This window comes from Pipistrellus kuhlii, unplaced genomic scaffold (genome assembly GCF_014108245.1).
Source record: "Pipistrellus kuhlii isolate mPipKuh1 unplaced genomic scaffold, mPipKuh1.p scaffold_m20_p_3, whole genome shotgun sequence".
Taxonomy (NCBI): Eukaryota; Metazoa; Chordata; class Mammalia; order Chiroptera; family Vespertilionidae; genus Pipistrellus; species Pipistrellus kuhlii.
The window spans coordinates 157,515,623-157,531,086 of record NW_023425529.1 but is presented as its reverse complement, the minus strand read 5'-3'; the positions used below and the strand labels follow the sequence as shown (position 1 = coordinate 157,531,086).

General features: G+C 35.8%; 1 protein-coding gene and 1 non-coding gene across 3 annotated transcripts in view; both read left to right on the top strand.

The window, feature by feature from the left end:
- Positions 1-11,740, top strand: part of NALF1 (NALCN channel auxiliary factor 1) — a 568,216-nt gene extending 556,476 nt beyond the window's left edge. The window contains exons 3-4 of one of the 2 annotated variants that reach the window (XM_045588777.1): positions 8,947-8,992; positions 11,065-11,127. In XM_045588777.1, coding sequence (XP_045444733.1) covers positions 8,947-8,969 — 23 coding nt within the window. In that variant the 3' untranslated portion in view covers positions 8,970-8,992; positions 11,065-11,127. Of the gene's footprint in view, positions 1-8,946; positions 8,993-11,064 lie in introns of both variants that reach the window. The other variant, XM_036457991.2, reaches the window with a different exon arrangement.
- LOC118731052 lies at positions 3,895-4,018 on the top strand. Its single transcript, XR_004991753.1, has one exon. It is a non-coding gene; the product is annotated as a small nucleolar RNA SNORA28 (small nucleolar RNA).
- Positions 11,741-15,464: the final 3,724 nt, after the last annotated feature.

Below are 15,464 nucleotides of genomic sequence, written 5' to 3'. Positions count from 1 at the left end.
GAGTTAGCGTAGGTGGATTTCAAATTTGAACTGGACCCATTTTTCTTCCATGTTCTCCCTTTTTGAAGCAGAATATCTGTAATTATTAGTTTACACCTGTCTCACCATTGTACATTGGGAACATAACTTGCTCTAGCTTCACAGATGGAAAGAAATTTTATCTCTGCATGGGTTATGCCCAGATCACATCCAGGCCTAATTTAGATGATTTAGGTAATGAGATTTGGGAGGATTTAAAACTGATGAGATTTAGAGATTTCTGCACTTTGAGTCAATGCTGCATTGGTTGGAGACTTTGGGGACCTTGGATAGGGTGACTGTTTTGCATGTAGCATTAATGTGAATCTTTGGGGGCCAGAGGGACTGAATAATGCGCCCTTCAAAAGATGGCCCTGACCTAATTCCCAGAACCAGTGAATGTATTACGTAGCAAAAGGGACTTTGTCAATATTATTAAGATTAAAGACCTTGAGATGGGGACATTATCTTGGATTATCTGTCTTAGACCAATCTAAATGCACGGGCCCTGAAAAAAACACAGAATACAGCAGAGTCGATCAGAGAGACACCATATAAGAGACAGGAAAGATATGGCAGAAGGAGAGATTGGAGAGACTGGAAAAATGAGAAAGGTTCTGTGTGCCATTGCTGCCTTTGAAGGTGGAGAAAGGGCCCATAATCTAAGGAGTGGGGACAGGCGAGTTCTAGAAGTTGAGAACAAACCCAGCCAACAGCGTACAAGGGAATTGGAACCTCAGTCCTGCACACACAGAGAACCAAATTCTGCTAACAAACTGAATGAGCTTTGAAGCAAATCTTCCTTATAAGCTCCAGAAAAGAAATCAGCCCTGCCAACATCTTGATTTTGGACTTGTGAACACAGAGCAGAGAAACCAGTCAACCCTTCTAACTTCTGAGATACAGAACTGTAATTAAATAAGTTCATGTTGTTTTAAGCTGCTAAATTTGTAGTAATTTGTTAAACATCAATAAGAATTTTACACACAAACTGGATACTAAGACACAGTGAAGTTGTGTTGCCAACAGTATTAGAAGAAAAAGATTATGAATGTAGGATGTGATGCCCAGGAGAAATATCTCTTAAACAGAATAAAGTTTGTTAAAATTAAATATACATACTCTTGAAAGTTTACTTTCCATACATCACATATGAAAAAAACTGAAGTTTTACTGTAGAACAAACAAGTAACAGAAGAAAGAGGATAATACAGCATCTCCATGTTGATGATACAGTAATAATAAATTTTAAGATAATATCTGTGCAACAAAGTAAACTGTTCATATTACAACATTGAACTTGGTATAGTTATAAATCTGGATAAGTTAGTGATATAAGGATGATGGTATAATATTTTTTCTGATTACTTAAAAAATAAAAGACAATTTAAATATAAAGCTACCAACATTTTCATAAATTTTATGAACTGGTAAGTCTAAAAAGTGATCATCTATTTTGCCTAATACAAGGGTGGGTAAAAGTAGGTTTACAGATGTGAGTATGTGAAACAGAGTTTATTCTTGTGTTATTACTTATTAACCAGTGTTTTATTTTCCATACAAACAGCTGTAAACCTACTTTTCCCCATGCCTGTATTTAGAATAATTTGAATAATTTTTGTAATTAAATGAAATTAAATTAAGGACTTTTATTTTTTACTTTTAATTTTTAAATTTAACATATGGAACAAAAAACAGGAAAATGTAACTGTATCGATAGTTTTAGAACAAAAGCAAGGACTGGCCAACTTTGGGGATTAATAGGGTAAAACATAATTATAGTGACATGAATTTACTCAGCTATCTCAGTTGAGAATAATTAGCTATGATCTAAAAATCACTGAAATAAGAAATAGTTGCATGAATATATTGTTTATAATTATGAAGGTAATCACTCCCAACATAAAAACAAACAAACAAGAAGCAAAAACAAAAAACTTCCAAAGGTCATATTGGATTATGGCCCCAAAATGACCTCAACTTAACTTGATTAAGTCATTTAATACTATTTCCAAATAAGGTCACCTTCTGTGGTACTAGGACTTAGATTTTTAAGAATACTTTTGATTTCATTCAGCCTTTAGCACACATAAATGAAATACGGAACCTAATAAAAGAAGGGAGACAGATTTTGAAAGGCAGAATAGCATACACTTGAGAAAAGTTTCTACAAGAATAAACTTATTACCATATCCTCTCAATAAAATTCAGTATATAAGGACCCTTTAAAATATGGAGAAAAGGGTGAATGGGAATTTGGCTGGGAAGTGGAAAACTAACAATGGATTTAGATTAAAAAAATAAAATATTTCAGGACAAAACTGCAAATCTATATAGATGTACAATATCAACCATAGAGAAGTTGGGAAAAACAAAGTGGCAGATAAACTTAAAGAATGCAAAGACAAAGTTCAAAGTGGAGATGAAGAATATAAAAATGATGACAGGGCGATGTGATAAATTGAAAACATACAAAACATGAAACTGGAGAAAGGAAGAATCAAAGATATATGAGGAAATATCTTGAGTTTACAGACACCCTATTGACAGATAAAAGTGCTACTCTTCCTATACCGAAACCGTTTTTGGCTCAGTGGATAGAGCGTCGGTCTGAGGACTGAAGGGTCCCAGGTTTGATTCCGGTCAAGAGTTTGTACCTTGGTTGTGGACACATCCCTGGTAGGGGTTATGCAGGAGGCAGCTGGATGATGTTTCACTCTCATCAATGTTTCTAACTCTCTATCCCTATCTCTTCCTCCTATAAAAAATCTATCTATCTATCTATCTATCTATCTATCCATCTATCTAACTATGCTTCTCCTCATTCTGCCAAAATTATGGAAATTATATCTAATTGAAAATGTTCTTAAATTTTGAAAATGAAGAGAATATTCTGCAAGATGCAAGAGGAAAATATCACATTTAATTAGGAAGAAAATTACTGAGGTCACACCTTTCTTTCAAAGAGAAATTTTCTCAGTTTTGTTAGTTACATGGAATCTCTCTTGAGGGTAACTGGTTGGACAAGAAAAACAAATCAAATAGATCTGCTTCCCTAGAAGTGTGTCGTTGGAACCCAGCAATCCTGACCAAGAGAGCAAAGCAATGAAGTCATGTTTGCACATATACACGAAAAGCAGCAAAGATTTGCCTGCGAGGGATTGGGGGTGTGCAGGAGGCAACAGATTAATTACAGTGCAATGTTTGCCACTCAGATGAAGCACACCCAACTCCATGTTATGCTATAATGCTGTTCTTTATATTGCCTGGCACGCTGTTGGTCTTGTATTTCATTAAATGGGATGGAATTTTTCTAATATTCTTTCTACCACCTGTTTTTTGTTGTTGTTTTTCACATAACTTAGCTCCAGTGGGTTTCTGTTAATTGCAAATAAATAATCCCTGAATTGAGATTGTTATAAAATAATATGTGAATATTTTTAATAACCACTGGTATGGAAGACATAAAATGATAGTAATTTGACAATAAATAAGTATAAAACATCTGATTATAGACAAAAGAGGTTGTGGGATAAGGAGTTTAAGGAAGTAAAACTTTAATTTCCTTATTAGTTAGGTACATTTAGATTCAAATGGATATAATTTTTAAAAATATAAGTTCTAATAAAATGAATAACAGCATACATTTAAGAAATTATGAAAATATGAATCTAAATATGCTCAGAGAGTATATGATGGAAAGCAAAGGGAATGATAAAGAAACTTTCTTTTAAATGTTTGGAAATGTTATTATCTACTGAAAGCAAGACCAAGCACTACAAATCTAAAATAAATGTAAATTGATTAAAATCTCCATTTTAATCATTGTGAAACTTATAGATATAGAACAAGATAAAGATTAAAACAATGAAAGCTTCACAACACTCTGTGGCAGATGATGGACACTGTCTGACACAATTTGAGCTTGCTATAGCAACAAAGTCTAACCTATTCCGGTCCCCTCCTCTATGAGATGAGCCGTTATATAGACTTAAACAGTGTTAAAATAAAAAAAAAAAAAAAAAAAAAAAAAAAAAAAAAAAAAAAAAAAAAAAAAAAAAAAAAAAACAATGAAAGCTTCAGGAAAAGAAATGAAGAAAAAAAAATTCATTTTGCAGTGGCAACAGAAAGAATAAAGTACCTAGGAATAAGCTTAGCAAAGAAAGTGAAGGACCTATTGATATATACTGAAAATGACAAATGGTTATTAAAAGAGATTAAAAAATACACAACAAAATGGAAAGATGTCCCATGTTTATGGATTGGAAGAACTAATATAGTTAAAATGGTCATATTACTGAAAGCAATATACAGATTTTATGCAATCCCCATAAAAATCCCAATGCCATTTTTTAGTTAAATAGAACAAAAAAATCATCAAATTTTTGTGGAACCACAAAAGACCCCAAATAGACTAAACAATCCTGAGAATTTAGAAGCCCAAGTTATCACACTACCTGACTTCAAATTATACTACAGAGCTACATCAATCAAAACAACAAGGTATTGGCAGAAAAATAGACACACAGACCAATGAAACAGAATTGAGAACCCAGAAATAAAACCAAATGTATATGTGCAAATAAGTTTTGACAAAGGAGCCAAAAACATACAGTGGAAAAAATAAAGTCTATTCAATAAATGGTGCTGGGAAAACTGGAAAGGCACATGCAAAAAGATGAAACTATATTACAGTTTGTTCCCACACAAAAAATAATAACTCAAAATCTATATATCATATGCAAATGTTATGTATGTGTAAATGTATGTTTGTATTATCCTTTTAAATGGTGAAAATAAATTCCAACTGTTTTTTTGTTTTGTTTTGTTTTGTTTTGTTTTGTTTTGTATTAATCCTAACAAATTCACATTTGGGGTGATTTTCCTCCTCTTTTTACCTCACTGTTTTCTAAACTTTTGGATTAAAAAAAATATATTAAATTAGTTACTAGTGCAAATATTTCAAAAATTAGTCTCAGCCAAAACTGGTTTGGCTCAGTGGATAGTGTCGGTCTGTGGACTGAAGGGTCCCATGTTCGATTCTGGTCAAGGGCATGTACATTGGTTGCGGGCACATCCCCAGTGGGGGGTGTGCAGGAAGCAGCTGGTCGATGTTTCTCTCTCATCGATATTTCTAGCTCTCTATCCCTTCTCCCTTCCTCTCTGTAAAAAAATCAATAAAATATATATTAAAAAAAGAAAAGAAAAATTAGTCTCATAACTCCTTGGATTTAAAGATGATAAAAGGTAAATTGCTTGGGATAATGAAGGATTACATTTAAATAATATCATGTGTTTATTCTAAGGATTTCCTGAAAATATTTGACTTCCCTGTACTTAACTAATATTTATAATGACCATAGTAGAATAGAGTAATTGTGTTGAGCAGTGAAAAACAAGGTGTTTCTGTGAGTGGGTTAGACTAATTGAAATCAGCAAAAGAATTTTAATTATATGTATTTTAACCTCCTTCCTAATTTATAATGGGAATAATTAAAATATTATGTGAGATTTTACTATCCTCTAGGTACTATTCTCAATAGTTTATATGTATTTTTTTAATCCTCAAAAAAAAAAAACAACCTCCATGAGGTTGGTATTATAAGATTGAGCAATAGTTTCTATAATTATTCTTATGTAATGTCAAATAGCAGGCAATGATTCATTATATATTACAAATAGAACATTTTGCAAGCAAAATATATCAGAACAACGTTTCATGATCTGAAAATGTGCTTTTCTTTTCTAACCATAATCACTTAGATATTTGTGCAATATGATTATAGTTTAAAATATTATTATTATTTTCATTTGGAAATATGTTCTTATAGTTCCTTTGAGTGATGAGAAGAGTTAGCTGCTATAAGTAGGCTTCCCCCGGAAGCATGTCTGTGTGCAAATGGTTTACTGGGGTGGACACTGGGAACTATACTTGTGAGGAAGTCGGAGAAGGAGGATTTGGAAGAGGGAAAAGGTCTGAGGCTGGGATGGCAGTTCACAGATTCCCTGATTCTTGAAGGCAGCTGCCCAGGGTCCCAGAAACTTTAGGTAAGGCTCATCCATGGGTGGTATCTGGGAAGACACTGAGGTGGGATCTAGTTGCCTACAGCATTCCCAGATGGAAGGGCAAGTGTCCATGTCCTGGGGGACCTCTGGGTGATGCACCCCACCGTCCATCACATAAACCAAGAAACACTTAGCAGGCTGTAGGTCCTGTTTATTCATAAATGTATCTAACAGAGAAACAGACATCTGTCAGAATTCAAGACAGGGCACAATGATATAGAGAAAAAAGCAGTACCATTTTCTAGGCAAACCCAAAAGAAAATAAATTGTTTTGAGGCATACATCCAAAAGAATAGAAGAATAGATAAGGAGACAGTAACCACAAACCTCTTAGAAACAACAAAGAATGTTGATGCCTGCTCAAGGCTTTGTTGAGGGCTAGAAGCAGCAGAGAGGAAACCAAGCATCAAGCAGATTTATAGACTGCACATCTGTAATTCCCAGACTCCCTCCAGGCACAAGAGTTGACAGTGGAAGACGTTTGGAGGAGGCAACAAAATATGTTTAAGAAGCTGATAGATCTCCATAGCCCATGCCCACCTCTCCAGCCTCGCAATTTCCCCTTCCTCACCTTAGAGAAAAGACTTGGAATATGTGTGTGGAGGAGGGGAACTATATTTTCAGAGATGACTCCAGAGCATTATTGTCCTGGTGACACCAGGAGGAGCTCAGGTAGGGGCCCAAAATGGGGATTAAGTGAGTGCCACATACACACTGAAGGTTGAGATTCTCCACCAGCCCTTACCCCACCAAACTGCCTTCTCCCATCAGCTCTAAGGAAACTGGCTGCCCAGCTTTCACACTGCTGAACAGATATTGGACATTTTCTGGGTAACCCAAACAACCTAAGGAAGACATTTAAAAAATGTCTCCATCAGAACAGTTGACGCAGGTCCTTCTACAGTGCAGCTCACAGCTCATAATCAGTTTTGGGTGCCGAGATCCCAATACTTTTTCATAGAGGCAGACAATCTAGAATGTGCAGGCTTTCCATGCAAATAATAATAATAATAATAATAATAGACAAACAAACAAAAAAATCAACAAAGTGATTTGGAGAAAACAGAGCCTATGCAGAGAGGAAATAAAACATGAGAAATAAAATAGCTGCAAATATCTGAGACCAATAAAAGAATATATTGCAATTATAAAATGAGAACACTTAAAAAATAACATTGAGAGTACATAAAAGTGCTCATGGAAATTAAAATGTGGTAGGAAAAAAAGAGAGAAAAACTCAATAAAATTATTACAGGATAAAGCTCACCAAACCCTCCAAAAATCAGAGCAAGGGATGAAGTGATATCAAATAGGAGAGATGAGATAAGAAAATTAAAGGACACGTCCCAAAGGTCCAACAATTTAATGTGGGAATGATGCTCGAGTACATTTGAAGGATAAGATTTTCTAAACCAGAATCTCATACTCAGCCAAACAATCAATTAAATATGCAGTAAAATAAACACATTTTTAGACATTTACTCCCATGAGCTTTTCCTTGTACTAGATGACATGGTCCACCAATTTGAAAAAGGAGGCAGAGGATATAAGAAATAGGGAGTCCAAAGGAGAGAGGCAGCAAGCATCCCAAGAGGATACTTTATTAGGATTTTCAGGCTGGTAGTTATGTACCAGGCATAAAAAACAACCAGTCCAGGTGGTAGGCTCCAGGAGATATTTCTTCAGAAAGATCAACTTGATAGAACATCTGACTCAATTGAAATAATTGGTAAAATATTTGGGATTGAATTTATAAGTACATAGAAAACTCTAGGGAAAAAATGGTTTAATAATGGTAACTAAACTAAAATTTACTACTTGTCTGAATTAGCATTGTTTTTACAACATCCTAATAAAGCAAAGAATGAACAGCAGACTCACTACCAGGGTGGAATGGGGATGGTGGTGGTATGGTGGGGATCATATAAGCTGGAGGAAGCAGGAGAAGGAATGTTTTATCCTCACATTAAAAATGAAAACTCAAAAAAAGCACAAAGCAAGCTATTTACAATATGGCGCTAAGTACAGAGACACTAAAAGAGTTACAATTGACTCTAAGAAGAAAGAATTCAGGATGGGGGTAGGGACATTTTTTTATTATTTTGTAAGAAGTTTTATGTGGTTGTTAAAATACATGCATGTATGTCTGAATAAAAACTCAAATTACAAGATGCACAGGGGATATAGAGTATTCATTTTGTCAGTCAAAAAGAAGAATACATGTATTTGTTTGATTGAACATCGTTACTTTTCTGAAATGACTTTACTGGTAATTATAAATCAGCAATCTAACTATTGAGCTAACTTTATTGATAATTATAAATCAGCAATCTAGCTATTGAGCTAACTTGGAAAATCTTTTTTTTAAATTTATTGATTATGGTATCACATAATTGTTTCTCATCCCCCCATTCCCATCCCAAACCCCTCCCCACATATACCCACCCCCTGTTGTCCATGACCACTGGTTAGGCTTATATGCATGCAAACAAGTCCTTTGGTCGACCTATCCCCCTTTCTCCCACCCTCCCCTACTTTCCCTCTGAGAGGCTTGACAGTCTGATCGATGCTTCCCTGTTTACGGGTCTGTTTTTTTGGAAGACCTTTTTATTGGAGTGACATTATTAAACATTTTCTGACTATGAACATTCTAAAACGTTGATCTAAATGACCTTTAGATTTCTATTTTTATCTTAACTGTAAACTCTCTTCCGTATAGAGTATAATTTTGGAAAACTTATGCTTCAATAAATGATTAGTCTTACCAGTAGTTAACTTATATGATATAAGAAAATATCATACAATAAAAATGTCGCAGCTACAGACCTCATTAATTCAGTTTTTTTTCCATATTCTATCTAGGCGAAGGTGAAGTTTACCTTTGAATGCCTAAGAAGAAATGAATATTGTAAGCATCGTTATAAGGATATATTGTTCATTTCTTTCAAGGAAACTGAAGATTGCAGTGTATAATATATCATTTAATAAATTATTTTATTAAATAAATATATATTGAGTTTATTCATGTAATAAATGCTCATCAAGTATCTGTTTTGCTTAGGTCTTCTGCAACCCATTGGGAACGCAAAGCTGAAAATACATATTTCTTGCTTTTAAGTTGACAAATGAGTAAGGAAATTGACATGAAAATGAGCAATTGAGAGTAAAAGAACTAATAATAATTGCTCTCTTGAAGTTACACAAGATGCACTCACAGCCCAGGCATGTGTGTGCAGGTTTCACACAAGGGATTTTCTGTGAGCTGAAGTTGAAGAAAAAAATGTGAATAGGTGTTGTATGAGTAGATGGAGAAGATACCAGGAAGGAAAGAAGCCTGGACAATGATACAGACTTGGGAGAAAGTACCACGTGTTCTGAGAAGAGCCGGGAGGAGTTCAGGATAGCTGGAACAGTAGCAATGAGTCTGGAGAGAGAGGAAAGGATATTTTAGATTGCATTATTTATGTGGAGTCATGACTCACTATTAATTGCTATTATTATTAATGGTAGCCAATTTTTAAAGCTTATTTATGTGATAGGCACTGAGCCAAGCACTTTACATACAAACTCTAATTTAATCATTCCAATTGCTCCATTCTTATTTTTTAGTTTTTTTCAAGCTTGAGTGTAATATAATAAAATTTGTGTAGAAACTTCATTATATCAGTTTGAGACAATGTTTCAGTCCAGTGCAAAATGGTTTATACAATTACATAAAACATGACATATGTATTAATATAATATAGCAAGAAACAATGTTGAAAGATAGTGAGTAGCCAGTTATTTTCTTTCTTTTTTTTACCCCCACCTGAGATTATGTGTTATTGATTTTAGAGAGGAAGAGAGAGAGAAACATTGATGTGAGAGAAACATTGATCAGTTGCCTCCCCTAGGCATCCCACATGGGGATGGAACCCACAACCTAGCCGTACCCTGACCGGGAGTCAAACACATAACCATTTTCTAGTGTATGGAATGATGCTTCAACCAACTGAGCCACTGGCTAAGGCACCAGTGGTTTTATTCTTTTCACCATTTTGAAAGTTTCAGAACTACCCATCTATCAATTGTAATATAAGAACAATATGTAGTTTTAAAAGAAGAAGGAAAAGGGAAGGGAGCAAGAGAAGAAGCTCTCCAGGAGGGAATAAAAAAGAAAGAGTGTGAGAGTGAGGGTGTGATATGGATAGGTATTCACTGAAAGGCAGTGCTGAGTGAGGATAGTTTTTCGAAGTGGAGAAAACCAAGAGCAGAGAGTGGCTCCTCCTGTAGTGGAACAGGCAAAAGATGCGCTTACATTATTTATTTCATTTAAGCCTCAAATGGTCCCATTAGGCAGTCATCGATAGAATAGCATATGGGAGAATAAAAGAAATATTTAGGAAATAAATTAAAAGGAAATGGTCACCTACTGGATGTGTAGATAGTTATGCCCATTCTATATCTGCCCCCCAACACAGGGGAATAGAGGAAATGGTGAGGTGCATGAGAGGAGTTGGTTCCTATAGCTATGATATTTTGATTGGTTAGTTATTTCACTTAGCACAACTAGTTAATGTTACTTTAGGAATTCATTAATTAGTCAGGTTCCTGTTAAAGAAAAAGGATTGTTGCATGTCCTTGGTCACCAAGTTGATTCAGAACCTCAGGTTATGATTTGGATCTAATAACATCTTTCATTCTATATTCGTCACAACCCAGAGCTTTCATAGAATGACCACCAGGAAAATAAAAAGAACACAGTGAGGAACTTAAAAGGACTGGTTTGAGAGAACAGTTGACTGTTTATCCAGACTGTCTTGACTTTCCTTCCCTTTACAAAATGCTGCATTACTTGTATGATTTTTTTTTTTTTTTTTTTTTTTTTTTTTTTTTTTTTTTTTTTGTGGGTCAGAACGCTGACATAACAGCTTCTCTCTACTATGAGCTCCTTCCCAGGTCTTCCTTCCCTGTTAACCATCCACTGTCTTCATCCTGCAGGGCTCTACGAGACCTTTCTCACCAATGATGAACCAGAATGCTGTGACGTCAGGAGACAGGAGCCAAAAAGCAACCCATCCAAAGGAGAGGTGGAGAACAGTGGCTCCCGTCACAGGACGTCGCTCCCAGTTTCCTCAGCGACAAGACTGTGCAACAGCAGACTCAAACTGTGTGTCCTGGTACTGATTCTCTTACATACAGTGCTCACAGCCTCCGCTGCACAGAACACCACGGCACTGAGCTTTGGAGCCATCAACACGCTGGAGGAAAGCTCGGCCAATGAGGAGTAGCAGGGGAAGGACAGAGTATCACCGCCAAGGGTCACCAGAGCAGCCTTGGCCCCGCCAAGAAAACGCAACTGGTCAGATGTCATAGAGACTGGGTGCTTTTACCCTCCGATCACTTCTTGCGGGGCCTGTAGGGTAACATGGAAAAAGATGGGCCTGAATCCAAACAAGGACACACGCACAGCTTTTTATTGACTGAAAGGCTGCCAAGGGACTTCTATTTCTCACACCATTTTATACACTGTGTTTTAATGTTTGGGCGTTTAATTCGCTTTGGTTTTTGGTTTGGGTTGGTTTCGTTTGTTTGTTTTTTGCACTTGTTAATACAGGATTTATTTCAGGGGATGCTTTCTCAGAGGTAAACTAAGTCTTTTCACTGTCTCTCTCTCTCTCTCTATCTCTCTCTCTCTATATATATATATATTTCTAGTCATTGTGTATGTTCATCAGATAGTTCTGTCTCTATGTCCTGTCAGTTTCTATTAGAGGAATGATTGCTATGACTTTGTGGTATAGCAAAAAAAAAATAAATAAATAAATAAACAAAACAAAAAAAATCATAAAAAAGAAAAAAAAGAGAGAAAAAAATTAAAAAGAATTTCCTAACTCTCCCTCCTGCCTTGAGAACCCGCACCTTCCCCAGCCTTTCCTCCTCTGGCCCTCCTCTCTCCCTTCAGCATACAACATCCGCTTGCTTCTGTCTGTGTGGCCACAGTGAACGGACGTGCACACTCTGGTAGGCCTCTTAGCCGCTGTTGCACAAACCCCGCAATGGAGCAGACAACAGACAAGGGGGTTAGCTGAACAAACAAGTGTTCCCCATGATAGGTGGAATCAGACAGTTGAACATATTTTTATGTTGAAAACAAAATAAAAGCAAAGAAAATTACCATGAACTTTTTTGCTCCCACTCCCATTGCCCAAGGCCCCCAGCCCTTTCTCACCGGTCAGGTGGCTCCGAGTGGCCTCCTGGCATCGGGGTGAGAAGAGGCAAAGGTGGACTTTCATTGTGACGTCAGTTCTGTTGCAGTGACCTGGGACCCCATTTTGGCCCTTGTAAGGGGACAAAGAGGCCAAGAACACCAATCTGGATTTCTTCTTCCTCCTTCATCATTGGCAAAGGAGATAGTAGAGACATGCTCAAACACCTGCAGTATACAGAATATACACGATTTTACTCCAGGACTTCCCCAACATATGGTTTTAAATTATTCCAGGTATAAAGTGTATGCAATTCTGCATTATCACAAAAAAAAGAACTTTTTCTTAAAAAAAAAAAAATAGGTTAGCCATTTTCATTCAAGTACAAAAACTGTATCACTCTAACATGCTCTAGATAGTTGAAGAAAAGAGGAGAAATCTGATCGCTCTGTTTGTACTTTTTTCTTTTTGTGGGAACATTTCACCCGCTGAGTGTCTATGAATTTGCTTTATATATATATAAATATATATATATTAAAAAAAGGCTTTTATGAGTTTACAGTAGAATCAGTGGAAGGAAGAGTTAATAAGGGCTGTTTTTAAAAAACCAAACAAACAAAACAAATAATTAAAAAAAAATACTTTACATTCCTTCCTATTCTCTAACTACACTTGGGAAGTGCACTTCAGATATGTTTGCTGTGTAGCCGAGAGATGAAGGAAAACCATAGAAAAGGTCCTCTTAGCGAACAAAATTTAGTTACTGACTTTATAGCTATGAAATCCCCCCAGGCATTTGTTTTTGTTCAAACAAACTTTAATCTCTGCATCATACTTAACCCTGCGACATGCGTATAGTATGCATATTTTGTTTTGAATAAAAAAAAATGTTTTGTTCCAGTCTGTTAAGAATATTCAAAAATAATAAAGGTATTGCTTAATAAAATTGCTAGAATTGTTTAGCAGAACATGCACAAATATTTTACTAGATTCTTTGTTTTAATAGTGTTTTGTTGAGACTGCAAATCCTAAAATGGTCTGTGCAAATACAAAACGCAAAACAAAAACACCACCGAAATACAAAATTCTCTACTTTTTGTTCCTTTTTGAAAAATTGTCTTTTTCATACAAATGCAAACACATTCACGTGTGCAGACACATTCATATGTACACACACACGTAGAGAGACAGTAGTTTTGTTTTACAGAAATGTGCTATTTCTAGGGACATGTGGGTGCGAAGTGGCTGGGGATGGGCTTTGAATTGTTGCATATTTTAAACACTTACAGGAATGAGCATTTTTAAATGCCTACCTGGTGGTAGAATGTAGATTTAGTGGAGCTAGGGAATGAGGAAAGTAAGGGGGGGGGGGGCAATGACAGAGGGTGAGGGGGTGGCCGATGTCTCCTGAGGAAGAACTTAGTTGGTGAGCTCTTATTCAACTGACATCTTCAGGACTTTGAGTTATACGGCCCAGGAAAAGCTTGTTATGACCTTTACCTACCTCTGCTGTGCAAAAGCCACTCCGAAGTTTATTTCTCAATGCCCCTTATGCTTCTGTTCATGCCAGACGCATTTCTATCTTTTTTTCTTTTCTTTTCAGAAAAATGACCCATCGACAAAAATACAAGTTCCACCCACGAGACACTGGGCAAAACAATATTCCTTCACAAGTAGAGTTTTGCTTTCCCCTAATATTTTTTGCAACTGATACAAGTTCTTTTCCAGTAGAAGAGGACTGGAAGGTTCCACTTAGCTTTAGTTTGGGGAGAATGGCAGCCAAAAGATGGGTAACAAAAATACTTTATACAAGAGGTAGGACATCCAGAAGACAGTGCCAAGAACTGAGAGGAACAATGCAATATTAATTGTAAGTAAACTATAACTTAGGTCAAGAATAGATGTAAGGAGAGAAGGGATGTGACTTGTAATTCTCCAACAAGTCAGTTAAAGTTGGAATAGTCTGTAGGATTTTTTCCTTACCATGCACATTTATCTTCTTATGTGAGATGATACCAGTGCCTAGTACTTATTAGCAAACGTGTGTGACCATTCCTCTATATTTCCACTGACACACTGAACTGAAGCAGCTTTTCCTGGGGTCAGGTAAAGAATCCAAATAAGCAATGACTCCTTTACAAAGTCAAGAACGGCCATTTGAAAATGCTAATCTCTCTGCACCCATTGATCCTTACAGTCATTTTTCTATTTACACATGCTTGATGTTGTACATACATTAATCCTGACAGAAAAAAAAAGAAGACCTTGCACCTTTGTAACCACCATCTTGATCCATTTTTCTTTTAGTGAATAATCATTGAATACTGGATAATGAATTATGATATTAAAACAATTATTTTTGAAAGCAAGTTGAAAACTAAGAAAATATTTTTTCCACAAATGTATAAAAGAGATTTTCCCAAGTTTATGATTGCCTTTTTCTCTACACTAGAAAAATTCCAGAGTGTGGAATATATTGATACTGAAAAGTCAAATGTCAACATAAGTGGAATTACAGTAGACCATTGGTATCTGTGGGTTTCACATTGCAGATTCATATGTCACATGAATATTTATAAATATAGATGTAGAAACACTGCTTATAAGTAAAGCTTTAAGCACAAAATTATTCAGTCCATAACAATACACATATAACATTATGATGAATGATGTCTAATTTTTGCTAAAGTTTGAGCAGCATGCTCAGTCAAAATCTTTATCTTTGGTGTGGAAAACAGACTCTCAAACTGTCTCCACTAAGGAAGAATTAATAATTTTGAAATATCCAGAATCTTGTCTATCTTTCAACAATTTATGATGCATAATAAATATTGAATATGGCATGAAGACAGTAGGCGATGGTGAATGACAAAGCTTTAAGAAAGAGGAGGGAAAGAAACTGAGTGGCACTTACAGCCCTGTCTCCATGACATTTACAGGGATGACCGACCTGCTTCAAATTCCAGAAATACTCTAACTAATGATAATATCCCCTGCCATATAATAAAACTTAAGGCATAAAGCAAAATATGAAAGATGCATTTTGCTTTGAAGATTCAGATTAAAGTTAAAAGCAATTGATCTCCTCGCTATTTTATCCAGGGCCACACAGATAAGCAACGCAAAGGTGGAACTCAAACCAAGTCTATTTGCAAATTTCAAAATCTGGCTCTGGATCACAGTGAGATTTTT